Consider the following 27442-nt stretch of genomic DNA (forward strand, 5'->3'; position numbering starts at 1 on the left):
ATTTTGGATCAACTGGAGGCTTCTTAAAGAGTTGTTTGGACACCCTGATAATAAGGAGTTACAGTAGTCCAGCCTGGAAGTAACAAATGCATGGACTAACTTTTCAGCGTCAGGCTGCATCAGTAGCTTCCTGATCTTTGAGATGTTCCTCAAGTGAAAAAAGGCACTTCTAGAGACTAATTTAATGTGTGAGTTGAAGGAGAGATTTTGATCAAAAGTTACTCCTAGATTCCTCACAGAGAGACTAGATGTTAATGAGATACCATCTAGAGTGATCATGTGATCTAATCTATCCCTGAGAGGTTCAAGACCAAACACCATGACCTCAGTTTTTCCTGGGTTAAGGAGGAGGAAATTTGAAGACATCCAGGACTTTATGTCTTTAAGACAGGTCTGAAGCTTCACTAACTTCTCTGTCTCCTCTGGTTTCATGGATAAATAAAGCTGAGTGTCATCAGCATAACAATGAAAATTTATCCCATGCTGCCGAATAATGTTCCCTAAGGGAAGCATGTACAATGTGAAGAGGATTGGTCCGAGTACGGAACCTTGAGGAACTCCATGGCTAACCCTACTGTATGAGGAGGGAACGCCGTGGACATGGGCAAACTGGTATCTATCAGATAAGTATGATCTAAACCAGTCTAGTGCTGTCCCTTTAATCCCAATCACATGTTCCAGTCTCTGTAACAGGATGCTATGATCAACTGTATCAAAAGCAGCACTGAGGTCCAGCAGAACCAGCATAGAAACCAGTCCATGATCGGAAGCTATGAGAAGATCATTAGTGACTTTAAGAAGTGCTGTTTCTGTGCTGTGGTGAGCTCTAAAGCCTGACTGAAACATCTCAAACAGGCTGTTCCTCTGCAGGTGCTCCAGTAACTGAGTCACCACCACCTTCTCTAGAACTTTAGCGATAAAAGGAAGGTTGGATATTGGCCTATAATTTGCCAAGACATCAGGATCCAGTGATGGTTTTTTAAGCAACGGCTTAATCACTGCCACCTTGTAGGACCGGGATACATAACCTGACACTAAAGAACCATTGATCTGGTCCAGGATAGAACTGCCTATCAGTGGTAGAACATCCTTCAACAGGTGTGTTGGGATGGGATCTAAAAGACACGTAGTGGTCTTGGATTTCTGAATTAGTGATGACGCCTCAGAAAAATATATAGGGCTGAAGGAGCTTAAGGGCTCGTTGGAGACCCTGTATGTTCCCACAGTCGGCACATCTGGTGATGGTCCAGTTGTAGGGATGGCCTGGTTAGCTTTCTCTCTGATAGCTAGAACTTTATCAGTGAAGAAGCTCATGAAGTCTTCACCACTAAGGGAAGAAGGGATACGTGGATCTAAAACACTGTGACTCTTGGTTAATTTGGCCACAGTGCTGAAGAGAAACCTGGGGTTGTTCTTATTTTCCTCAATCAAAGAAGAAAAATAAGCTGTTCTAGCCTTGCGAAGGGCCTTTTTGTAAACTAATAGACAGTCTTTCCAGGCTACATGGTAGCTGTCTATTTTACAAGAATGCCACTTCCTTTCCAGTCTTCGCACTTTCTGCTTGAGGGTCCTGATATGTGAATTATACCAGGGGGCACACCTCCTCTGATTTACTATTTTCTTTTTCAGGAGAATCAAGCGTGATTCTCAGTGAGGTTGCTGCACCTTCAGCAATAGAGTCAACCTCAGCAGGGCTAAGATTATAATGATTGATCCCTGGGGAAACACACGGTGGTCCTGGGATCAGCACAGGGATCACTTCCTTAAACTTAGCTACAGCATTATCTGAAAGACATCTGCTATAGTAAGACTTTGTTCTGAGCATAGAAGAATCCTTAATCATAAATGTAAAAGTGATCAAAGAGTGGTCTGACAGGACTGGGTTCTGAGGGAACACTGACACATGTTCTACCTCAACACCATAAGTCAGAACTAGATCTAGGGTGTGGTTAAAGCTGTGAGTTGGTTGGTTTATCTGCTGGAGGAAACCAACTGACTCAAGTAATGAAATGAAGCCATTTCTAAAGCTGTCGTTTATAACGTCCATATGGATGTTAAAGTCTCCAATGATAATTACTTTTTCCGTTCTAAGGACCAAGTCAGATAAGAAGTCAGAGAACTCAGATAGGAACTCTGAATGTGGCCCAGCAGGGGGCCGATATACAACTACAAACAGAAGTGGCTTTTCTGTCCTCCAGTTCAGATGAGTGATGCCAAGAGTCAGGCTTTCAAATGAACTGAAGCTATGTTTTGGTCTGGAATTAATTAATAACTTGGAGTGATAGATTGCTGCCACTCCCCCTCCTCGACCAGTAACACGTGGAATATGATAATTAAGATGGGTAGGAGGAGTAGATTCATTTAAGCTCACATACTCCTCCTCCTGAAGCCAGGTCTCAGTAAGACAGAATAAATCAATGTGATGATCCGCTATCAGGTCGTGCACTAACAGGGATTTACACAAAAGAGATCTAATATTTAACAGTCCACACTTAATTGTGATATTAGTTTCTCCAACTTGTGCTTCAGTATTAATTTTAATAAGATTTTGGTGATTGACCGCTCCCCTGCTCTGTGCTTGGTGAACTTTTAACCGTGGAACAGAGACTACCTCTATAGTGTTAAATATGTTATTGTTGGTGGATGAGGGTTCTAAGGAAGCAGCAGAGAGGTGTGTAAGACCACAACTCTGCATCCTGGTCTGGACCCTGGATTGTCAGGTCACTTTGGGTCTAATAAAATTAGCCAGATTACTAGAAATGAGAGAAGCGCCATCTCGAGTGGGATGGACACCGTCTCTCCTAATCAGACCAGGTTTTCCCCAGAAGGTGCTCCAATTGTCTATAAAGGCCACCTGGTTATCGGGGCACCACCGTGACAGCCAGCGACTAAGCGATGACATGCGGCTAAACATCTCATCGCTGGCCAGATTGGGGAGGGGACCAGAGAATGCTACGGAGTCCGACATCGTTTTTGCGTAGTTACACACCGACTTCAAGTTAATTTTAGTGACCTCCGACTGACGAAGCCGGGTGTCGTTGGCTCCGACGTGAATAATAACTTTACCAAATTTACGATTACGTCTCGCCAGCAGCCGTAAATTTGCTTCTATGTCGCCCGCTCTGGCCCCCGAAATGTGCCTAAGGGAGGGGGGAAACACAAGATAGCAGGTCCCAAACAAAGCAAAAGACTGTGAGTCATAATGGTGAGATTATACGTAGGTCTTCACTGATTTGATTAGCTTAGCTCGCACACAGCCCATTCTTCCATATCAGACAGATTAAAAGAACACCTCCTGGGTCATGCCCTGCAGCTCTGTCTCCAGTCAATGCCACTTCTCCACAGCAGCTGCATTTCTGTCGCCCTTGACCAGAGGAGTTCGAGTTGACACAACAAGCATCATGAACATTAAGCATTAGCAAATAATAAGAAACATTAAGTAATGAGAAACAATATAACAAGAATAAAGAATATAACAAGGTAAAAGCAAATAAGAGATAACTTTAATATAATGGATCTAATGCCACACCAGAGACAATAAAACACTGGACCTGTTCTATGCCAACATCAAGGATGCATACCACTCTCTCCCTCTTCCTCCCCTGGGCCGTGCTGTCCACAACCTTGTACACCTCCAGCCCGTGTACAAACCTCTTGTGCAGAGGCAGCCAGCTGTAACCCACAAAATGAAGAAATGGTCTGAAGAAGCCGAGGAGGCCCTTAAACACCGTTTCAACTCAACTCTGTGGGATGTATTCAGCGATACCCATGGGGAGGACATTTACAATCCCACACACTGCATCACTATATTAATTTTTGTGTGGAGAACACTGTACCCACCAGGACTGTACGGAGCTTCTCCAACAGCAAGCCCTGGATCACCCCAGACATAAAGGCTCTTCTGAAGGAGAAGAAGAGGGCTTTTCTGTCTGGAGTGAAGGAGGAGCTGAAGTCTGTGCAGAGGGAGCTGAGGATGAAGAAGACAACTACAGGCGGAAGATGGAGAACCAGCTGCAGCAGATCAAGGGGCAGAAGTCCCCACCTGTGGGAGACTGGGGGTGGGCAAACGACCTGAACTTGTTCTTCAACAGATTTGATCAGGCACCTACCCCTCCCCCAGCCCAGTCTCCTCTGCTGCTACCCCCGCCACTGTCTGTGCCCCCAATCCACTGTTCATCCCTTCCCCCCTCCCCCTCTCTCATGACCCTCAGCTCACACATGCCCGACCCTTCACACTCTGGCCCATGCCCATCCCTCCCACCAACACCTCCTTGCTCCAGGCAGGCCCTGAAGAAGAACAGGCCAGGAAATTGATGTGTCCAGATGGCATCAGCTCCAGGCTCCTGAAGTTCTGTGCAGACCAGCTGTATTGGATTTTCAGTCATACGTTCAACCTGAGCCTGAAGCTGGGGAGAGTGTCACAGCTATGGAAGACGTCCCGCATCGTCCCAGTGCCGAAGACACCGCACCCCAAGGAGCTCAACAGCTACAGGCCGGTAGCTCTGACGTTTCATCTGATGAAGACGCTGGGATGGATCACCACCTCACAACATGGATTCTGGACAACCTCACACAAAGACCACAGTATGTGAGAGTGAAGGGTTCTGAGTCAGATCGGCTTCTCTGCAGCACTTGTGTCCCGCAGGGAACAGTTCTGGCTCCTTTCCTGTTCACCCTCTGCATTGCAGACTTCTCATACAATTCGTCATCATGCCACCTCCAGAAGTTCTCTGACGACTCTGCTGCCGTCAGCCTCATCACTGCTGAGGATGATACGGAGTATAGAGGACTTATTCAGGACTTTCTGGACTGGAGCCTTCGGAACAACCTCTAGAGAAACGCCAGTAAAACCAAGAAGCTGGTGGTGGATCTCCGCAGGCGTAACAACTACCCGCCGCCTGCAGCGTTGAACATTCTGGGAACGGACGTCAACGTTGTGAAGACCTATAAGTACCTGGGTGTTCACCTAAACAATAACCTGGACTGGACACACAACACAGACACCCTTGTCAAGAAGGGCAATAGCAGACTGTTTCTGCTCAGGAGACTGGGGGTCTTTTGGGGTGCAGGGACCACTCCTGAGGACTTTCTATGAGTCTGTGGTGGGATCAGCCATCTTCTATGTGATAGTCTGCTGGTCCAGCAGTATAATGGACAGGGACAGGAGGAGGATGGACAGACTGGTAAGGAGGGCAAGCTCTGTCCTGGGATGTCCCTTGGACTCAGTGGAGGTGTGGGAAACAGGAGGATGATGGCTAAGCTGTCATCCATGCTGAACAACACGTCCCACCCCTACAGGAAACCCTGACACCACTGGGCAGCTCCTTCAGTTAGTGGCTGCTCCACCCTTGCTGTGTGGAGAGGTATCACAGATCTTTCCTGCCGGCTGCTGTCAGGCTGCACAACAAACATAATGCCCGATAGCACACACTGAATATTATATATTTTGTTATGTAATTGTATACACCCTCTGTACTATGTACAGGTATACAAGGGCTGAGTATCCATTTATCTTGGATTATTGTATATATACATCCTTTTTTGTATATTCTCTATTCTATTCCAAATTTTATTTTTTCTGTGTGCTTTTGCTGTTGTTGTGCTGTAAATTTCCCCATGTGGGACAAATAAAGTTTCTGAATCTGAAACTGAATCTAAATAACACTTTCAGCCTGACTGTCTCCCCTGATTACAATTATCTAAACTACAGTCATGTCAAGGAAGGGTCAACTGACTGCTTATCATTTTTACACTTGCTAATGATTATATTATCCCTAACATCTAAACTAATTCTAACGTAAAACATAAACATTTACAAAAAACAGAAAATTCTCTCCAAAAAGTAGCCTGTTAAATATTCATGATTGAATAACATGATTGAAAATTTAATAATGTCCATTCATATGCAACATTATTCAGCTTATAAAAGCAACGGTTCCGGGGGGATTCTGGGGGGAATCGGAAGACACAACAAAACCAGTCAGGAATTTGCTAGGAACAGCAAAGGGCACACAGCACGTCTTCTCACACAGGCATGCATGTATCGATTGCCGCTTTGCACAACATCGTGGCAGCATGCATGGCTGAAGACAGGCCAATCTTTAGTGTGGCTTACCCAAGCTGAAACAGCTGATTGGTGTGCACTGTACTACTGGCGTGCCTAATGCACAGAGTGACATCTCACGTTTTCCTGGCTTTCGCTCACGTGGGGCTAAGGACAGTGTGAGACCTGAAGGTGAACGGAAAAGGTTGCAGTCATGTCATCAAATGGAAGAAATCCAGAGAAATGTTTCTGCTTTCTTTATCTCATGATGCCCCGACCTTTCTATTGTTCTCCCCCATTTCTACCCATAATCTCAATGTCTTCCTGCAGTCATGCCCCGTTTTGCTGAACAAGTGGAGGTAGCTATTGAAGCCCTGAGTACCAACCCCCCACAAGCTTTTGAGGAAAATGAGTTCATTGACGCATCCCGCTTGGTCTACGATGGTGTCCGCGACATCAGGAAAGCTGTCCTTATGATAAGGGTACGTCTATTAGTTTCTCTCAATGAGATAGATAGTGAAATGCTCTACACTCAAATCCTTTTTTCAGTACTTTTTGCTTGAATAATGAATACACAAGTGGAATGTAATGGTGGTCACTATCCTGGAGATGAAACTAAGAAACTTGTGCTATTTTGGAATGAAATACTGGATAAATTAGCCCAATATTTGCAAGCATTTCTTTTTTAAGCTAACTCTGTGTAAGTCTATTTAAAATGTGTTTCATAATTGTTTTTCATTATTATTAATAACTCTTAAAACAAGTGCATAGGCACCTGCTGAGGGTCTGGGCTGTCTCCAGTACAGATGTTGTTGTCTTTGGCGCAGACACCAGAAGAGCTGGAAGATGACTCTGACTTTGAGCAGGAGGACTATGATGCTCGCAGCAGGACCAGCGTTCAGACAGAAGATGACCAGCTTATTGCTGGACAGAGCGCTCGGGTGAGTTCATCTTGGCTTGCTGACTGCTGCAACAGTGGCTGATGTCCCATGTGAAGTGAAACGTGACAGTAGTACATTAACTAGGTCCACTCACACAGCATGAAAAACAAAGTGGAATTTTAAATACACTTTTATTTTTCATTCAGAGATGTCAGGTGTAGAATTAGTTTCACAAAGAAGTAATTCCCAAAGTCAAACTTCAGATGCCCCACAAACAAAGAAAAAAGTCTTGTGTGGTTCTGGCACAATGGTGAGGATCAGACTCTGAACTTTTTTCACCTGGACCCAGTTTGTGGAAGAGTCACAGGGGATCAGTTGGCCCCAGCAGAACACCGCTTGTCCACCGGAGCGCCAATACTTGTGGTGTGATTTGGTCCATTGCTTCTCCTCGCAGCACACACCTGACTCATATTGCCTCTGCATAATCTGCATACCCAGGGGTGAAGCAAAAGAAAGGAAAATTAATTGAAATGAAAAGCAGCTTGTGTTTAACAAAGGTACCAATAAAGCAGCGATTATAATGACCTTCTATTAAGAGTTTGATTCTCAGAGGTTATTTCAGTATTTACTTTCAATACGTGAAGGTCAAATATAGATTCATGACACAGTCGGCTTCATTTCAAGTATTTGTTTCGGGGAATTTTGGTTGATCAGCATCACATTTTGAAGAAACTCTTCTTTCTTGAGAGGATGCTTTTGCAGGGTCACACTAATTATTTGTCAACAAAGGACATACAACTCATTTTACATCTCTTTCACAGCTCTCTAGAGACCACAAACAGATATTTTGACGATTCTAAAATGGCGTCGTCCACATGGGTGAGGAAAACACAGCCAGGCTTGGTTGAGCAACTGTTACTTCAGGAAGGTCGTAGGAGTGGATGATGCAAAGTACTTTGTTGTGAACATCCTCTCACTCAGGCTTCCACAGCGCAACATCGTACGGCAATCTGAGCGTCATAGCATAGAGGAGCACCGCGGAACCAATTGTTCGCTAGTTTTCGCGGCGCTCAGCTTTGTGTGGCCAACTTTATAAGAAGTAGCAGTGTGTGGCTTTGTGATAACTTGTGTCTGCCAATCTGTGATTAGGAGCTGGATTATAATCTGGTTTAGTGGAACAGCTGTTCGGCCGAGCTCGATTGATCAGCTCGGAACTTAGGAGTGTTCTTTGGTAAAAATGTAGAACATCTTCAGATGCATCTTCTGACTGATACAGCTGAGCTCATCCTTTAGGATGTATTTATTGTGGAATGCTGGGGAGGGGCAACCTCAGCCTGTGGTGTTTGCAGGTTGCAAAGCCTGATAACAGGAAGTGCTTTCATCAGATGTTGAAAGGTGATGATTTGAGCTAACTGAAGGTTGCAGCCAAGATCCCTCCATACCCCGTCACTGTGTCGGTATTATGTACGACAAGATATCACTCTCTCACTTTCTGCCTTTCACTCATGTCTCACTCTTGCTCGGTGTGAAAAGCAATAAAATCAAGTGGTGGGTCCTCAGGGGGGTCTGGTTCAGAGTGCTACCTTTGTGCTGAACTTTACTTGTCCATTCTGTTGTAATTAAACATTAGGACAAGTTTGAAAGTCAAACAAACCCAGAAAAATACACGGAAGAAGAGGAAGACATTAAAAAAAAAGAACTGGCCTCCTCTGTCACAGTCTGTGTGATCCACAAACTGTCCTGTTCCCAACATATATTTCAAACACACTGATTGTATAGCACTGTTGATAGGTCACCCAAATGTCTGGGCAGTTTATTTCAAATGAAACAGATTAAAGTCTTTTCAAGACACATCGCTCAGTAAAGAAACCTTGAAAGCCCTCTAATCCCTGCAGACATGGCCGAGTCGCAGAGTGTATTGGCACAACACTCCCTCTGCTGGATTTGCCACTATGTTAAGCTCCCAAGGCTCGCTCCTTGTTGTTATCAGTAAAGTAGGGGAAGGAATTTGGGGATAAGTGAATTCTAGAGAAGCAGGGGAGGAGGGATGGGGCAGGAGGGACGGGGGGAATCTTCCCTCTTTCCTGACAACATCCCAGTAGGATGGTGTGTTTACTGCTGCGCTGGAGCTTTCCTTTGTGTTTAGAATTTCCCCCCACTAACTCTCCTTACTTTGTCAGGGTGAATTCAGGGTGAATTTGAACACAAACCAAATCCTTGACATCATTTTGGAAGATTTTATACTTTTATTGGACTGCAGTTGGTTTGATTTTGTGTTAGAAGTTGGTTAGATTTTGTGTTAGAATGTAGATCAGATGAGATGAGGAGGAAACTTCAGATGCTGCAATAAAATGGGCTTGACACTAATTCTATAGCTCACATGGGGTTTGTAGACCTTGTCTGTGCTTAATGCTGCTCTGTGCCTGTGATGTATATTCTTTGACTTAAGTGCTAACTATGAACACTATACAAATCTGAACAAACTGTGACACCACTTCACCTTCACAATGTCATCAATGGCCGACTCTGTGTCACCTACCGGGTGTCACGCTACATCTCGGTAATGTTCAACCAGGATGGGAAAAACAGAGCCACAGTATGTCTTGAAATACGACATTCTAAAATTAGGATTCGGACTCTCAAGATTTCAGGAGGCTTCTAGAAAAAGCATGGCGTACCTCTGAAACCTAGACCCTCCACCAGAGAGGTGCCAGTGCAATTGTAGATGCCCCAGTAGGTACAGGAGCTAGAAAAGCAACAATGTGTCCTGATGACCGTCCTGCACTTAAGATAATAAAACAGGTGATCAGTCAGGCCAGTGCTGACTGATTTTTTGGAGCTGATCAATGATGCTCAGAGTTGATGCCAACACATATCATATTAGAAAGTCAACTTGAGTCTGCTCAGCAGATTTTCTATAGTAACGGCTATGTTGGTTTTAATTTCTGTCTGTCTGCCTGCCTGCCTGCCTGCCTGCCTGCCTGCCTGCCTGCCTGCCTGTCTGTCTGTCTGTCTGTCTGTCTGTCTGACTGACTGACTGACTGACTGACTGATTGTCTGCCTGCCTACCTGCCTGCCTGCCTTCTTTTACTTGCTACATACTGAGTACCACAATATGTGTTCTGCTATCAAAGTGAGACATTTTTGGAAAGTGAGGGCATTAAATCTGGTCCTCACAACTTAATTGGATTGTAAAGAAGTTGTGAGATTTCTCACAATGGCTGGCAGCTGAAATTCTCAGGTCTTTGTTTATCTTTTGTTTTTGATGTTGGTTTGGGGTGTTTTTATCCACACTTGGTCAAATAAAAACGGCTTGACATCAACAAGCTGTCTCTCAAAACAAAATGGGATTTTATAAGAACAATCTTAAAAATCAAGCTCAGATGCAGATTGAGGGTGTTAGCATAGACCAGCTTCAGATTATATTAGATGACCAACTATGACATCCGTCCAGCTGTTGCATAGAAGTTTGGGTGACACCTACATCAGTTCTTTACAGCTAGTGTTCATTCTACAGAAACAAGCCATCAGAAGAATCCACAACGTGGCCTTTGGTGAACACATCATGCAATCAATTATTTACCAAACCACTTAAGCTTTGTGACATCATCCAACTTCAATCATTAATATTCATGCACAAAGCAAGAAACAACCTATTATTTGTACAATACCCAGGACATGTCTCAGGGAAGAGGGAGAGAGAGGGAAAAATTTAAGGGGAAAATAAAACTTTGAAACTTTACACAATTAAGAAAAGTTTCCCTAATTCAGTCACTGGAATGTAACTCTGGAACCGTCTGAATGTGGAGCCTAAAAAAACATAAATCACTTCAAACACAAGTATTAAGAGTTTAATTTCCCTAAATACAGGGATGAAGAGTCTTAACCTCTATCTGCTTCCGGAAGTCTGTTAGTGCTGTTGTTGTTGCTGCTGTTGATGTTGCTGTTCCTGTTTCTACCATCCTGTACATGTTCATCATTGTTGTCCACATGACTCTTTTTTAAAAAGTTTTTAAAGCATTTTAAAGTTTTCATTGCTAATTGCAATCAGCCCCCGACCTCAGGGGCTGAGGTCACCACTGTGCAGCTTGTATTTCTATGGACACAAGTCATTTAGCGACGAGTTAATGAGTCATTACTTCTTCCTACTCCTTTTTGAAAATGTGGAAGCAACTGTTTACCTTTATTTAATACCTTTATTGAAAAACTGCTCTCCCCCAGCACCAACAGCCCTCATCCCCCCAGCCTCCATTGACTCCTATCATTTCCAAATCCTCATACCTCAGCTTTAAATTAGTGCCCATGTCTTTAGACTAGACAGTTGTGCATGATCCAAGACTGTTTTTGGTTTGGGGTTTGAGTCTCTCAATTTTTTTTTCCTATTACTGGTATTGAGCAGTCAAGCTCAAAACTCTGCACGCAGGTACGGATTTGTGGAGCATATTCCTGGTGCAGTGATGTGCATGCAGTGATGATCATGGCCAGAGAGTTAGATTAAATATTGATGAACCCAAGAGATAAGCACATTCATCACTACATAGGTTTCTTGTTTTAGCATTCTATTCAAAGTAAGGAGCACATTTGTTACAGAAAGGGTGCAGCCGAACTGCATCCTGAATCCACCAGATAAACTTGTTGAAACACAAAGTCAAGATTGCTCTGCAAAAACCTGAACTTTTTAAACTGATACATTATTCAATTATCAAAGATTATTTAACAAAAGGTTGAAGAAAGAAACTAAGAAAAATGGTCTCCCCTTTACTTGTAAATGAAGTGTGTGTACCCATCTTTCTCCGACAGTAGAAGAAGAGCAGGAACAGGGATGTGATGTCCCATCAACAACAATAAATATGCTTTACACGTGCAGTAAATATATTGACCAGACTTTTGGAAGTCGGGGGCTATAATAAAATTGTCTGCAGACATAACATTAGTCACATATGGAGACACAGCAGCTAACTACAAGTCTCAATCCACTTTGTGAATCTTTGCACAATCACAGCACAGCACACATCACAAAAATAATGAGCTGATTTGAACTGTGTAGGAATTCACTTCATGCTTGAAACCAATTAACATGTTTACATTTTTTACTTTTTATTAGTTATTTAACATGATGCCAGGGTGGATCTGCTGGCCCTGCCTCCCATCACCGCATGCCCCCTCCTGGATATCTGTACTTTCAGCCACTGTTGCTGTCAACCAGAGGTGAAATGCATTGTGGGAGACTTGGATGCCCCAAATCCACACAGGTTGGATAGATAAATCTTTATTTTGAACATGTAAGCTAAAGAAAAAGACACCAAACAAAAGGAACAGCAATGGAATCCCATACGTTATAGTTGAGACTATCTAAACATGATTGGAACGGAGTTTTAAAAAAAAAAAAAGGTTTAAAAAAAGACATTCTAAGATGTCTGATCCTACAATTTTGCTCGGTTTCATGTGATGAGAAAGTTCTCCAGCTTCAAGTACCATGTTGACTTTATCATATAGACAACAAGTGCCTGGCTATTGTCAAACGGCTCAGTTACTGGAAAAAAAAATGCAATTGTCAGCAGAAGCTTGGAGCCTGTAAAGACATCTGTAAATGGACACTGCATGTTTGGCAGCCAGACAGGAATAGTTCCCCAATCAGGCTGGAAATGTCACCTGTTTAGGAAGGCTCACTGTAGTACATATGCTTTCTGAATTTTCACCTTTGGAAAGGCACTTTTCTGATGTACACCTGTACTGGAGTTTTGCTGTCTCCATATTGCACAATATAAACTTACTTCCCGATTGGTGTTTTGTGGCGTTTCATTTATAAACATTTCATGCGTGCTTTTTGGACAAAATCCACAACACATGTCAGATTTATACTTGATAAAATAAGAGGTACTTGGCCGTTTAAAGGGCAATGACTGATGGGATTTCACACTTGTGCAACAAAGCAACAGCCAAGAAGTATTGAGCAATGGTGTATTGATTTCCTAAGATCTCCTGTCAACTTCCCCTAATGCCAAATGTGCTCTGAAAAAGACAATAAGAAAAAGGGTAAAGGAGGAAAGGGACAATTATTTCATTAAGAGAATAGAATATCTTGAAGGGCAGTCAATAATAGATGTGTGTTAGAAAAAGCAATGGTGGGGTTTTAGTCACCGTACTGCTTTTCATTCCCGATGGAATCGACTCAATGGAAACCCGGTTACTCCTCCTTCCTTCTCACCTGCCTGATTAATGCTGAACAAATGCATTATTCATTCTCTGTTCCACGAAGCAAAGTAATTATAGATTTATCTCCCAAATAATAGTGGCTACTGGCTGCGATCGTGGCCTTAACAGCTACGCGGTTGTGGACCTGCCCCCAAAGGCCAAGAAGGGAAACCAATGAATTTTCCTTTTACGGATACAAGATGTCAAGAGGTTTGAAAAGGTTCAGCTACATATATCAGTTTAGGGCTGATCCAAACAGTTGCAGAAAACAAGGAGAAATTGTCCTCTTTGTATGTTTCTTATTCTCTTGTAATCCACATCCCCATTCCTATTTTCCTATTTTCCTCATTTCCTCATGCTCTTCTGCTTCCCATCCTGATCTCCCTTCCTTACCTAAATTCCACTCCTCTGACCTCCTTCCTGCATTCTTTTACAAGTGCCATTCGTTTTCTAACAATGCTTCTGTCTCCATCACCTCCAGGCCATCATGGCTCAGCTTCCACAGGAAGAAAAGGCTAAGATTGCTGAGCAGGTGGAGAGCTTCAGACAGGAGAAGAGCAAGCTGGATGCAGAAGTGGCCAAGTGGGATGACAATGGCAATGACATAATTGTGCTGGCCAAGCAGATGTGTATGATCATGATGGAGATGACAGACTTCACCAGGTAAAAAGCAGCTCCAATGATATTTAGAGCCACATGTTGCTGCCATGTAATGCTGAGCAATTATAAGAAGGGCATAAAATGACGCTGTTCCCCTGTTTGACGCACAGAGCGACTAACAGAGGATTCTACCTGCCAACAGCCGTCTGTGTCTGACCCCAGGTTGATCAGAGCTTAGAAATTAAACAACACAGAAAGGTCACTCAATATGTTTCAACCTGGGAGGAGCAAACAATAAAAAGCAAAATACATCTCTGTAAATCAGAGGTCGAATGTCTAATTTTGCAGATTTTTCATGTCTTTTGTTTCATTTCTCTTTTTTAAACTATCAGAGGTGACATTCACTAGAAGACTACTTGTCTTTGCAGTGACTCAGATTTCTCAGTAAAGTGAGAAAGAAGCGTTGTTGCAATAAGGAAATTCAAAATCAAATTTATGTGATGGGGATCAGGGAAGTTTATTGAGATCCACTAAATATGTGTGGGGTGTTCATCAGACCAGTAACAAACTGGTTAGCAGTGGCCGATTGAAACAAAGAGCTAAGGTCTTTCAGGGAAAGGGACGTTGTGCATCTCTTCTGCCCTTACAGCTCCACCCTCATTCCAATTATTTCTCCTTCTAACTCTCTGAATCATCCCAGAGGCAAAGGCCCCCTGAAGAACTCCTCAGATGTGATCAATGCTGCTAAGAAGATTGCAGAGGCTGGTTCCAGGATGGACAAATTGGCCCGAGCTGTTGCAGATCAGGTAGCTTTGAAACTACTTATTGTCACACTTGCCGTTAATGTGAAATCTACTCTGACAGTATCTTTGTTGGTGCCAGCGGAGCACATTTTGATTTAGAGAAAGTGAGTGTGGCCATCGAAAACCTATAATGTTGAATCAGATGAGAACCTGTCTGAATCAATCATTCAATCAATCAATCTTTATTTATATAGCTTCTTTTACAATCAAAATTGTTTCAAGGCACTTTCCAGAATCCCAGGGCCTAACCCCAGACAAGCAACAGTGGCAAGGAAAAACTCCCCTTTAACAGGAAGAAACCTTGAGCAGCACCAGGCTCATGTAGGGGGACCCTCCTGCTGATGGCCGGCTGAAACCAGCTGACAGCCCATTCTCAATATCTAATCCATCAGTGCTGTGTCAAGGGAAAATAAATACGTGTGTACGCTGAGTATGTGTTCATATAGCAGATGAAGCAGAATGTATCAGCATTCAACACTTCGAGTGACGAGTAACGTTCATCCATCTCTCGTAAGCAGCGAGAATCCACTTGGGAACAATGCACAGTGATTTCTAAAGGCAACACAATGTCGGTGTGATTGCTACTGCTGCAAGCTAACCTTTGGAATGATTAGTGTCCGCTTTAGTATCAAAACTGGGCCTCCTTCCTTCGGAGGGTAGATGCACAAATTCTTTGTTTGCAAATTTGAGACTCGTGGTAATCAAGTCTTTTGTCCTGTGATCCAATCACAACTGGAGCTGCTTCACATTTAGCAGTTTAGTTAGTTTAGGACATCAAATAAATGATGAAGTGGAAACACTTCACACATTTAAAGGGCTACATTGTTCTAAACATATCTTTTAGGTCAACGCTGGCTTTTTTCTCGTTTGAACAGATGAGTGATGCTCATGAGTTAATTAGCCAATAATGCTCATTAACTCTTCTTTTTGTGTCTCTACTATAAGGAGAGGCCTGTTCTCATCTCCGCATTGCAGGTTATCTTCAGTTGCTCCAGCCAGAGTCCAAAGATATGTTGTTTTTTTCGGCAACTTGTCCAGTTTGTCTATAAGAACAAATCTTTTGAAAGTTTCTAATTCCCAGAATCATGAACTTGGAGGTGAGAGGATTACACACAGACACTATCAACAACTAAATCCAACATCAGCATGTCGACAGTAAGCCAAAAGTTGCTCTTAACAAAACAAGTCAATTCAAGATGGACTGAAACATCAGTTCTTGGTACTCGGCCAACATGCAGACAAGCAACCAAGGACTCATCTCCAAAGTGTAACAAATGTGTGAAAAACAGTAGAAGTGAGTTGCAGCCTCTACAGGATGAACTCTCCATAAGACACTGTCATTTATTTAGTTTCAACAGAAATATGTCCACTCCTGAAATGCTGCTCAAGATGATCTGCTGGGGCAGCAGGTGGCCTCTGCTATAATCTGACTGACTGATTCTGCTAAGAATTAAGCAGTTCAGCAGCTCTTCCGCCCAGTCTTGCATTGCTATTTTCTTCCCAACATCCTGGATTATGAAACTGTAATTAACACAAACAAAGATGAAAAGTGAAGGTTCATTATGCTGGGGTGTGTTTCCATGTGTGCCAGCATTTGTCTCAGAGAGCAGGTGTCAGTCTGCCTCATGCAAGATGGTCCATCCAGAATCGGGGAGAGCGCACAGGCATGTCAGCATGAGCATGTTTGCTGTAGCATCACTTTTTAGCTGGTATGCTGATGGTCAACATTCAACGGTGTTTAGGTACAGAGTGAAGCTGACACCAAGGTTGCTGAAATGAAAGGAACTGTTGGTTTGCCAACTTTAATTCTCACTTTAATGTTTTCCTAGACATGTTTCTGTCTTGGTCTCATGTCTTACTTCCAGCACTCCCAATCAATCAATCAATCTTTATTTATATAGCGTCTTATACAATCAAAATTGTTTCAAGGCGCTTTCCAGAATCCCAGGGCCTGACCCCAGACAAGCAACAGTGGCAAGGAAAAACTCCCCTTTAACAGGAAGAAACCTTGAGCAGGACCAGGCTCATGTAGGGGGACCCTCCTGCTGATGGCCGGCTGGGTAAAGAGAGAGGAGAAGGGGGAGGACAGGTAGAGGATAGGATAGGTAGGAGAGGAGAGGAGAGGGGTAGAGGAGAGGAGAAGTAGAGTGAAGGGGAGGTAGAGGAGAGGAGAAGGAGAAGGAGGAGGAGGGGAAAGAGGAGAGGAAAGAAGAGGAGAGGGAGAAGAAAAGGAGAAGGAGGGGGAGAGGAGAGGAGAGGAGAGGAGAGGAGAGGAGAGGAGAGGAGAGGAGAGGAGAGGAGAGGAGAGGCACAGAGCACAGAAACACACACAAAAAATATGATGCACAATCACTTCAGCGGGGCCGGAGGTCATTATGCAGCTCCGAGGGCGGCGATACCTGTAAATAAACAGAGGGGGGGGGGAGAAGCAGAAAAACTACACAAGAATCAGCATAACTAGTCTGCTTGACGAGGAGAGGAAAGGAGAGGAGAGGAGAGGAAACCATGACCCTCACCTGTCAGGTGATCATGTTTCCGGACCCCGGCAGCCTTGGCCTATAACAGCATAACTAAGATGTGACCTAACGATTAGACGACCCCCTAAGTATGATAATTTGTCTGTCTATGATAGTAACTGGAACTACTGAATTAGTAACAATAAGCTTTTTCAAAGAGGTAGGTTTTGAGTCTGATCTTAAAAGTAGCGATGGAGTCAGCCTCCCGTACCTGGACAGGGAGCTGGTTCCATAGCAGGGGGGCCTGGTAGCTAAATGCTCGGCCCCCCATTCTACTCCTGGAAACTCTGGGAACCACAAGTAGACCAGCATTCTGAGAGCGGAGCGGTCTATTGGGCTGATAAGGTATCACTAGCTCCTCCAGGTAGGATGGAGCTAGGCCTCTGAGGACCTTGTAGGTCAAAAGAAGGGTTTTAAAAATTATTCTAAATTTGACGGGCAGCCAATGAAGCGACACCAGTACAGGAGTAATGTGATCTCTTTTGTCAATACCTGTCAGAACTCTGGCTGCAGCATTTTGGATCAACTGGAGGCTTCTTAAAGAGTTGTTTGGACACCCTGATGATAAAGAGTTACAGTAGTCCAGCCTGGAAGTAACAAATGTATGGACTAACTTTTCAGCATCATGCCGCGTCAGCAGTTTCCTGATCTTTGTGATGTTCCTCAAGTGAAAAAAGGCACTTCTAGAGACTAATTTAATGTGTGAGTTGAAGGAGAGATTTTGATCAAAAGTTACTCCTAGATTCCTCACAGAGAGACTAGATGTTAATGAGATACCATCTAGAGTGATCATGTGATCTAATCTATCCCTGAGAGGTTCAGGACCAAACACCATGACCTCAGTTTTTCCTGGGTTAAGGAGGAGGAAATTTGAAGACATCCAGGACTTTATGTCTTTAAGACAGGTCTGGAGCTTCACTAACTTCTCTGTCTCCTCGGGCTTCATGGATAAATAGAGCTGAGTGTCATCAGCATAACAATGAAAATTTATCCCATGCTGCCGAATAATGTTCCGTAAGGGAAGCATGTACAATGTGAAGAGGATTGGTCCGAGTACAGAACCTTGAGGAACTCCATGGCTAACCCTACTGTATGAGGAGGGAACACCATGGACATGGGCAAACTGGTATCTATCAGATAAGTATGATCTAAACCAGTCTAGTGCTGTCCCTTTAATCCCAATCACATGTTCCAGTCTCTGTAACAGGATGCTGTGATCAACTGTATCAAAAGCAGCACTGAGGTCCAGCAGAACCAGCATAGAGACCAGTCCATGATCGGAAGCTATGAGAAGATCATTAGTGACTTTAAGAAGTGCTGTTTCTGTGCTGTGGTGAGCTCTAAAGCCTGACTGAAACATCTCAAACAGGCTGTTCCTCTGCAGGTGCTCCAGTAACTGAGTCACCACCACCTTCTCTAGAACTTTAGAGATAAAAGGAAGGTTGGATATTGGCCTATAATTTGCTAAGACATCAGGATCCAGTGATGGTTTTTTAAGCAACGGCTTAATCACTGCCACCTTGTAGGACCGGGGTACATAACCTGACACTAAAGAACCATTGATCTGGTCCAGGATAGAACTGCCTATCAATGGTAAAACATCCTTCAACAGGTGTGTTGGGATGGGATCTAAAAGACACGTGGTGGTCTTGGATTTCTGAATTGGCGATGACGCCTCAGAAAAATATATAGGGCTGAAGGAGCTTAAGGGCTCGTTGGAGACCCTGTATGTTCCCACAGTCGGCACATCTGGTGATGGTCCAGTTGTTGGGATGGCCTGGTTAGCTTTCTCTCTGATAGCTAGAACTTTATCAGTGAAGAAGCTCATGAAGTCTTCACCACTCAGGGAAGAAGGGATACGTGGATCTAAAACACTGTGACTCTTGGTTAATTTGGCCACAGTGCTGAAAAGAAACCTGGGGTTGCTCTTATTTTCCTCAATCAAAGAAGAAAAATAAGCTGTTCTAGCCTTGCGAAGGGCCTTTTTGTAAACTAATAGACAGTCTTTCCAGGCTACATGGTAGCTGTCTATTTTACAAGAATGCCACTTCCTTTCCAGTCTTCGCACTTTCTGCTTGAGGGTCCTGATATGTGAATTATACCAGGGGGCACACCTCCTCTGATTTACTATTTTCTTTTTCAGGGGGGCAACAGAATCAAGCATGATTCTCAGTGAGGTTGCTGCACCTTCAGCAATAGAGTCAACCTCAGCAGGGCTAAGATTATAATGACTGATCCCTGGGGAAACACACGGTGGTCCTGGGATCAGCACAGGGATCACTTCCTTAAACTTAGCTACAGCATTATCTGAAAGACATCTGCTATAGTAAGACTGAGCTCTGAGGATAGAAGAATCCTTAATCATAAATGTAAAAGTGATCAAAGAATGGTCTGACAGGACTGGGTTCTGAGGGAACACTGACACATGTTCTACCTCAACACCATAAGTCAGGACTAGATCTAAGGTGTGGTTAAAGCTGTGAGTTGGTTGGTTTATCTGCTGGAGGAAACCAACTGACTCAAGTAATGAAATGAAGCCATTTCTAAAGCTGACATTTATAACGTCCATATGGATATTAAAGTCTCCAATGATAATGACTTTTTCCGTTCTAAGGACCAAGTCAGATAAGAAATCAGAGAACTCAGACAGGAACTCTGAATGTGGCCCAGCAGGGGGCCGATATACAACTACAAACAGAAGTGGCTTTTCTGTCCTCCAGTTCAGATGAGTGATGCCAAGAGTCAGGCTTTCAAATGAACTGAAGCTATGTTTTGGTCTGGGATTAATTAATAACTTGGAGTGATAGATTGCTGCCACTCCCCCTCCTCGACCAGTAACACGTGAAATATGATAATTAAGATGGGTAGGAGGAGTAGATTCATTTAAGCTCACATACTCCTCCTCCTGAAGCCAGGTCTCAGTAAGACAAAATAAATCAATGTGACGATCCGCTATCAGGTCGTGCACTAACAGGGATTTACACAAAAGAGATCTAATATTTAACAGTCCACACTTAATTGTGATATTAGTTTCTCCAACTTGTGCTTCAGTATTAATTTTAATAAGATTTTGGTGATTGACCGCTCCCCTGCTCTGTGCTTGGTGAACTTTTAACCGTGGAACAGAGACTACCTCTATAGTTTTAAATATGTTATTGTTGGCAGATGAGGGTTCTAAGGAAGCAGCAGAGAGGTGTGTAAGACTACAACTCAGTATCCTGGTCTGGACCCTGGATTGTCAGGTCACTTTGGGTCTAATAAAATTAGCCAGATTACTAGAAATGAGAGAAGCACCATCTCGTGTGGGATGGACACCGTCTCTCCTAATCAGACCAGGTTTTCCCCAAAAGGTGCTCCAATTGTCTATAAAGGCCACCTTGTTTTCGGGGCACCACCGTGACAGCCAGCGACGAAGCGATGACATGCGGCTAAACATCTCATCGCTGGCCAGATTGGGGAGGGGACCAGAGAATGCTACGGAGTCCGACATCGTTTTTGCGTAGTTACACACCGACTCCAAGTTAATTTTAGTGACCTCCGACTGACGAAGCCGGGTGTCGTTGGCTCCGACGTGAATAATAACTTTACCAAATTTATGATTACGTCTCGCCAGCAGCCATAAATTTGCTTCTATGTCGCCCGCTCTGGCCCCCGGAATGCACCTAACTATGGTCGCTGGAGTCGGCTTCACGTGGCGCAAAACAGAGTCGCCAATTACCAGGGTCGGTTTCTCAGCGGGTGTGTCGCTGAGTGGGGAAAAGCGGTTAGCCACGGGAAGCGGTTGGTGGTGCACCGTGGGCCTTTGTTTTGGGCTACGCTTCCTACGAACCGTCACCCAGCCGCCCTGGCTAGCCGGCTGCTCAGCTGCTGCCGGGGGACCGCTAGCTGTAGCTACGCTAGGCGGCTCCGCAGCAGCTAGCTTACCCTGGCTACTTGACGCAACTCCAGCTAACTCCAAACTGCGGAACCGCGTCTCAAGCTCGCTAAGTCTCGCCTCCATAGCCATAAATAAACTACACTTTCTGCACCTATTCCCTTCACTAAGGGAGGCAGAGGAGTAACTAAACATTTCTTCTAAATTGTTTCTTCTTAATTGATGTTTACTGCATTATTCAAAGAACCACATCTCTTTAAAGGGTTTTGTAGGCATCTGTAGGCGAGCATCTTAATAACATTTCAAGATTCAAGATTTACTTTATTCATCCCCGTAGGGAAATTGACTTTCTTAATAACACATATTTTCTTCTTTGAAAAAAACAACATTGTGTTGTTGTATGTATGTTCACACATTATTGTTGGTAACCTGTGCCTGATGGTCAGAATGAAGACTGCCCCACTGATTTCACACAGGTCCCTTGTTGCCATGATGGGACACCATCCTTATTGATGAACACATGTAGAGCTACAGTCAATCCAAAGTGGAAGCTTGTGCAGAGAGCAAGCTCTTTTATAATCATTTAAGCACAGCACTTGAAGGAGAAAAAGCTCTCAACCCCTTTCACTTCAGCATTTCTACTCTACTTCTTCCTCTTCATCTATCTTGCTCTGTCTAACTCTTCAGCTCTTGCAGACACAGATGAATTTGTAAATAGCAGTTTATTTTCAGATTGTCTAAGTATGCATTACCCTGTTGAAGACAGTAATTCATCCCCTAGTTTAAGTCTGCCTGAACTGGCATCGAAAACATCGCCCAGTCTTCCCATCCTTTCATCTGCTTCAGTGGCAGCCTCGGTTGCCATGATGTGCAGTGTGTACTCATTGTATTGTGTCATAAGTTATAACGGTGATGGTTGCAGCAGATTTTGGGTAATGGGATTTGGTGGTTGATCGGGTATGAGCAGATCACAAAGTGAGCAGAGAGAATGCAGGTTGATGCAGGGAGAAGATGAATTCTTCAGGCTGAGCCTGCTCATTCTGCATGGGCTGCAGCGGTCTGATGTTCAACACTGCTACAAACACTAGCGCCAGAGTTCATGTTCATGACAGTCAACTGTCTCTCTGGCAGTTCCAACACCAGAGATCAACCGGGTGCACTTCCAGAAGTGGGTTGTCCTATATCGAAATGTGACTCCTTATCCTAAGATGCATCATCGCACGATACGTGAGGCTCCACCAGACCGAGGAGGCAACGAGCTGAGCAGATCTTCGTCTCGTGGCGCTAACGTCCTAGTTAGGACCATTTATTATTAATGACTAGAGGGAAGGTGTTGCTTGAAAGTGATGTTCACAGCGTTTCAGCAGCTGATTCAATGTTCTTAAGTCCAGTGGGAGCTTAGTGGGCCATGGCTGACACCTGGAAGCTTTCCAGCTGGAAATTTAGCCAGTACGAGCCCTCAAAAGGCTGTCCTTGCATTCCTGTTTGGTCCATTTACTACCTTTACCCGAACGATTGATTCCTTCACTGTTGAAGAAGCGCAAAGGCCATAATGAGCAGGTCAGGTTCCAAAACAAGTGGGAGGCCAAAGAGAAGGATGTGAAGAAAAGCTCTCAGCAGATGTGAGACTTAATGTTCTTGAAAGCAGTTCCTTCATTCCGTGTTGATTCTTCTGTTTTCGTCCTGGTCAACAAGCTGTGAAAAACTGGTTCCTATGGCACCCTGCTGTGTGTCCTGGCACCCTGCTGTGTGTTCACAAGTCACTCAAAACGTATTATTGTTACTGTCATCTTTTGGAACAGAAACTTTTCTATTTATTCAGATCTTTGGAATCTCAAGTCTTTTTTCCTTACAATGCTTGAATACTCTTAATGCTTTTTGCACCATCATGGCAACTTGGTGGCAAAAATGTGCCCGCCCCAAAAACTCAATTTTTTTTTTTTCTGATTCTTTCATAAAGTACCTTCATGATAGTTAAAACATACCAAACATTCCATCATTTCCAGAACCTTAAGCTCTCAAGTGTCAGTTTATATATGTGACTGATTTCATTATTTATGAGGAAAGAATGCAAAATAGTGTTTTCTCTGTAGTAAATAGCTGAGAGTGAAGGCTTTGCTGGTGATTCTTTGTGGACTGTCAGATTCTCCACTGGACAATCTCAATGGTGTTACAGTGTAAAAACAAGAATCCCATCATGGTTGCATTTCATTTTAAAGAAAAGTATAGATTTTTGATGACTTTTCTGTATTTAAACATGTTTTCGTTGTATTGCGGAGTCTTGGGACAGTTTTGCTGCAGAGGTGTAAAACGGTAGTAAAGGTAAGGAAGACACAATGCTGGAACATAAAACTTTTTAAAGAATCACTTCTGATGACCAGCCTGTGTGTCAGTACACGTGCAATACATGCACAGTTAGTTCCAATGGAATTTGCACATTTGAGATTATTTTACCTTCAAATGAACTTGAAAGGAAAGAAGTCACCAACGTTCAAATCTTGAGGTTTCACCAAAAAATGGCATTTACAACTATGAAATCCAAGCCAAATTGTTTCAGAGTTCTTTTGTTTGGTGACAAAATGTCCTTATGCTACTGACTAAGAATAGCATTTTGCTGCATTTCATTCTCTAGATTAATGAAAAGTTTGTCAGTTTGAAGTCTCTTTTGTGCTTCATATGAAAAGGCAGGCTAGAGAATCAAATGTCAACATAGCATATACAGAACAGTTTGATTTCATCTTTTTAACCACCATGAAAGAGAGACTTTATCGTTCAGTAAGAAAACTTAGAGCAAAAATCAATGAGTGTCAATGTTAATCTCAAGTGCAATGATTTGTTTAGTTATTGCACAACTACTATGTCGTCCAAGCTGCCACTGTCAGGTAGAAACGGCAGCTCTTATTTGGATACAAACATCTGCTGAAACCAAGTGAGCCTCATCCAGCTTCATCGATGAAGCCAGTGCTCAATAAATACAGCATTTTCCAACCCTTCTTTCTCTCCAGTGCCCTGATTCAGCATGCAAGCAGGATCTGCTGGCTTACCTGCAGAGGATCGCCCTGTATTGCCATCAACTCAACATATGCAGCAAGGTGAAGGCTGAGGTTCAGAATCTGGGTGGAGAGCTCATCGTGTCTGGGGTGAGTTTATTCTTACAGAGCATCTACATGTGGATGCAGAAAGAAATGTTTGTTTTTCCTTTTATTAAAAAGAAAAGCCTTGTTTAAATCAGATTACGTGTTGCAGTAGATCTACGTACAAGTGACTAAATGAAGTTTTACAGAGGCTAAATTAAACAATAGTGTCTGTATGAAGATTTACAAAGACCAAATTAAACAATAGTGTCTGTATTTTTCTGCTCTGCCAGGGAAGGAAAATAAATCCTAAAAAGGAAAAGAATCTTCACCTCCAATGGTGTAAACCACAAGTTGTCAAACGATTGTGATTTTGCAAATTACATTGGTAAATGATCCACATCTGTTTAATCATTGGAGTGGGTTCATCTGGTTAAGTAACAGACATTTGGGTCAGTCGCTGAAATGAGCCGATCTAAAAATTATTCTATATTCTCTCTCTCTCTTCCTCACACACACACACACACACACACACACACACACACACACACTGTTACAGTAGAGTTGAAACAGAGCAACTCGGCAAAACCCTGCGTGAATCAACAAAAGACACAGACACACAGGTAACCTTGCAAGGGAGAACAAGCAGCACTTCACTCTGGAACACCCGCCATCATTCTGCTGCTCTACTGCAAACCTCCTCTGTTTATTCAGATCAGCTTGTTATCACTTTGTGGTATTTCATCCACTCCCTAGATACTCTCAAGGTTTCAGATAAGCAGTCTCACAATAAATCTGGTAGTGTATTAAATGAAGAAAAGTGAAAAACACTATGTTTCTTCTTCATCTGCTTAGGTGCTAAACATACAAATGCATTTAAGTGATAATAATAGAATAATTATTCTCACAACACACACACACACTTTTTCTCTCTCTATCCCTCCTTATTTTGGTTTGATTGTGATATGGCTCTTTAGGATTTTGAAATTCTATTGTTGGACATCTCACTGGCCAGCTGCGATTTGAACCTTTTCATGGTGGCCAGCTGGTGTCCAGACTCATTAAGCCTAATCAGTTGTTTTGTCTCTGTGTGAGGTGGTCAGAGGCCAAAACTTAAATGTCAGCCACATAATGTCAATGGAGACAGGGGTACCCCTGACCCATGCCTCTGCTCATTAAGAAATGCTAAAATAAGACATCATATCTTAAGGCCCCTAATAAACTGCCTGTTACACCATCCCTTGTATACTGTATGTGCAGAAGTGAATCTCTGTTTTTGTTTCGTTATTTATAGCAGCCTGAAAAGTTCCTCTCTCTTGCCCTCTTGCAGCTCGATAGTGCAACCTCCTTGATCCAAGCAGCCAAGAACCTAATGAACGCTGTGGTGCTGACTGTAAAGGCATCGTATGTAGCTTCCACCAAATACCAGAAAGTATATGGCACAGCAGCCGTTAACTCCCCTGTGGTGTCCTGGCGCATGAAGGCTCCTGAGAAGAAGCCTTTGGTAAAACGTGAGAAGCCTGAAGAGTGCCAGACACGTGTGAGGCGAGGATCCCAGAAGAAGCACATCTCTCCCGTCCAGGCCCTCAGTGAATTCAAGGCCATGGACTCTTTCTGAGATATATTAGTAAAGTACAAGTCATGTTTTACACCACTACCCCAACTCCCCAACACCACCACCCAAAAAGAACCCAACCAGTGGTGAAAAGATAAAAAGAAAGTCTCTCCGTACATTGTGTGAGCAGAGACTGTCTCTTCGGCCTGTGTGCTGCTCGGTCACACCTCAGGACAACTGTCGTCATCTCCAGCTGTGCGCGTGCCGCTCTTTATCTGTCTTGTTATAGCTTAGTGTGCGATAGCCACAATGTGACACCAACCAAAACATTTTTGAATATATGAAAATTACAAAGGAAAAAACATGTAAGCATAAAAAGTGGAATGAAAAGCACAAAGGTGGCAGTTGTCCTGCTTGTATTTAGATTTAAGCAGAATGGATATTCTAATGGTTCCATGAAGGAGCTCTTTTCCCCAATTTGAATGTAATCTTAAGCACTAGGCATAATCTGTGTTTACAATACCTGGAAGTGTTGGCATCCCCGTAGTTTCCTTGTTCCTTATAATAATACCATTATAATCCATATGGTGTTTTTATCCAAAGCACACCTATGGTCTATTGTATTATCTTTTTAAATTCCCTTTATTTAATGATTCAATAACTAACAGTGATGACCTTGTCTGGATGATGTGTAGCGTTTATAGACAGGTGGTTTAAGTAGTTGTGTTCAGCTCAGAGAGTAGAAAGTCCTGCTTAAAATACCTTGATATTCACCCTTCTCTAATAAACCCCTCAACTTGACTTGGGTTTTTTTGTGTCTTTCTTGCCACAATCATTTCTCTCAGCCTTTTAAGTTGAATGTACACTGCTGATGCTTTTTATTCATCGAGAGAATCTGACATAATTGTTAGGGATGTGGGCAAGCTGTACAGGTGAAAGGCTCCAAGGAATAAAACTCTATTACTAGACAAGAATCAGTGTTGATTGATTCAGGGTCATAGGTCAAGTCTCATTACTTCAGTGAGACATGGCTATGTAAATTTATATATAGAGATATTGTTGGGGTCCAGGATTCCAGGTTTTTGGTTTTTCCTGCAGGGGGCGTGGTGGAACCATGCTCCTGCCGCAGGCTGACACACCTGCAGTCATTCAGCAATCTAGCCAACTATTTAAGGACTAAACTCCTGCCTACCAGTGTCGGAATATTTTGGTGATTTTTGGTCTCTTGTCTTTGGTGCGTTTCCCTGCTCGTTGGAGGTGTCCTGCTGGACTCGTGAAATGTGCAGAACTGGACTCCTGTGTTGGCTCCGCGCTGGAGCTCTCTGTGCACCCCGGAGGTTTGAAGTTGTGCTTCCCTACAGTCCAGTAGGACTGCCATTTTTGTGTTTGTTGAATAAAACCTAGTTTTGGACTTTTCATCACTGCATTCTTGCCTGCTTTCGGGTCCTGTTAAAACCATCCATCCATCCATCCATCCATCCATCCATCCATCCTCTACCGCTTATCCGGGGTCGGGTCGCGGGGGCAGCAGCCTAAGAAGAGAAGCCCGGACTTCCCTCTCCCCAGCTACTTCTTCCAGCTCATCCGGGGGGATCCCCAGGCGTTCCCAGGCCAGTCGAGAGACATAGTCTCTTCAACGTGTCCTGGGTCTTCCCGGGGGTCTCCTACCAGAGGGACATGCCCTGAACACCTCACCAGGGAGGCGCCCAGGGGGCATCCTCTCAAGCCTCCTCTTAACGCGGAGGAGCAGCAGCTCTACTCTGAGCTCCTCCCGGATGGCAGAGCTTCTCATTCTGTCTCTAAGGGAGAGCCCAGCCACCCTAAGGAGGAAGCTCATTTCGGCCGCTCATTTACCCGTGATCTTTTTCTTTCGGTCATTACCCAAAGCTCATGACCATAGG

General features: G+C 43.6%; 1 protein-coding gene across 2 annotated transcripts in view; it reads left to right on the top strand.

The window, feature by feature from the left end:
• The window catches only part of ctnna2 (catenin (cadherin-associated protein), alpha 2), a 233440-nt gene extending 207098 nt beyond the window's left edge, over positions 1–26342 (top strand). For both annotated transcript variants that reach the window (XM_029850881.1, XM_029850880.1), the window contains exons 13-18: positions 6374–6525; positions 6871–6984; positions 13601–13782; positions 14420–14525; positions 23918–24052; positions 25317–26342. In XM_029850881.1, coding sequence (XP_029706741.1) covers positions 6374–6525; positions 6871–6984; positions 13601–13782; positions 14420–14525; positions 23918–24052; positions 25317–25604 — 977 coding nt within the window. In that variant the 3' untranslated portion in view covers positions 25605–26342. The remainder of the gene's footprint in view (positions 1–6373; positions 6526–6870; positions 6985–13600; positions 13783–14419; positions 14526–23917; positions 24053–25316) is intronic.
• The last annotated feature ends 1100 nt before the right edge of the window (positions 26343–27442 follow it).

This window comes from Takifugu rubripes, chromosome 17, assembly GCF_901000725.2.
Source record: "Takifugu rubripes chromosome 17, fTakRub1.2, whole genome shotgun sequence".
Classification (NCBI taxonomy): domain Eukaryota; kingdom Metazoa; phylum Chordata; class Actinopteri; order Tetraodontiformes; family Tetraodontidae; genus Takifugu; species Takifugu rubripes.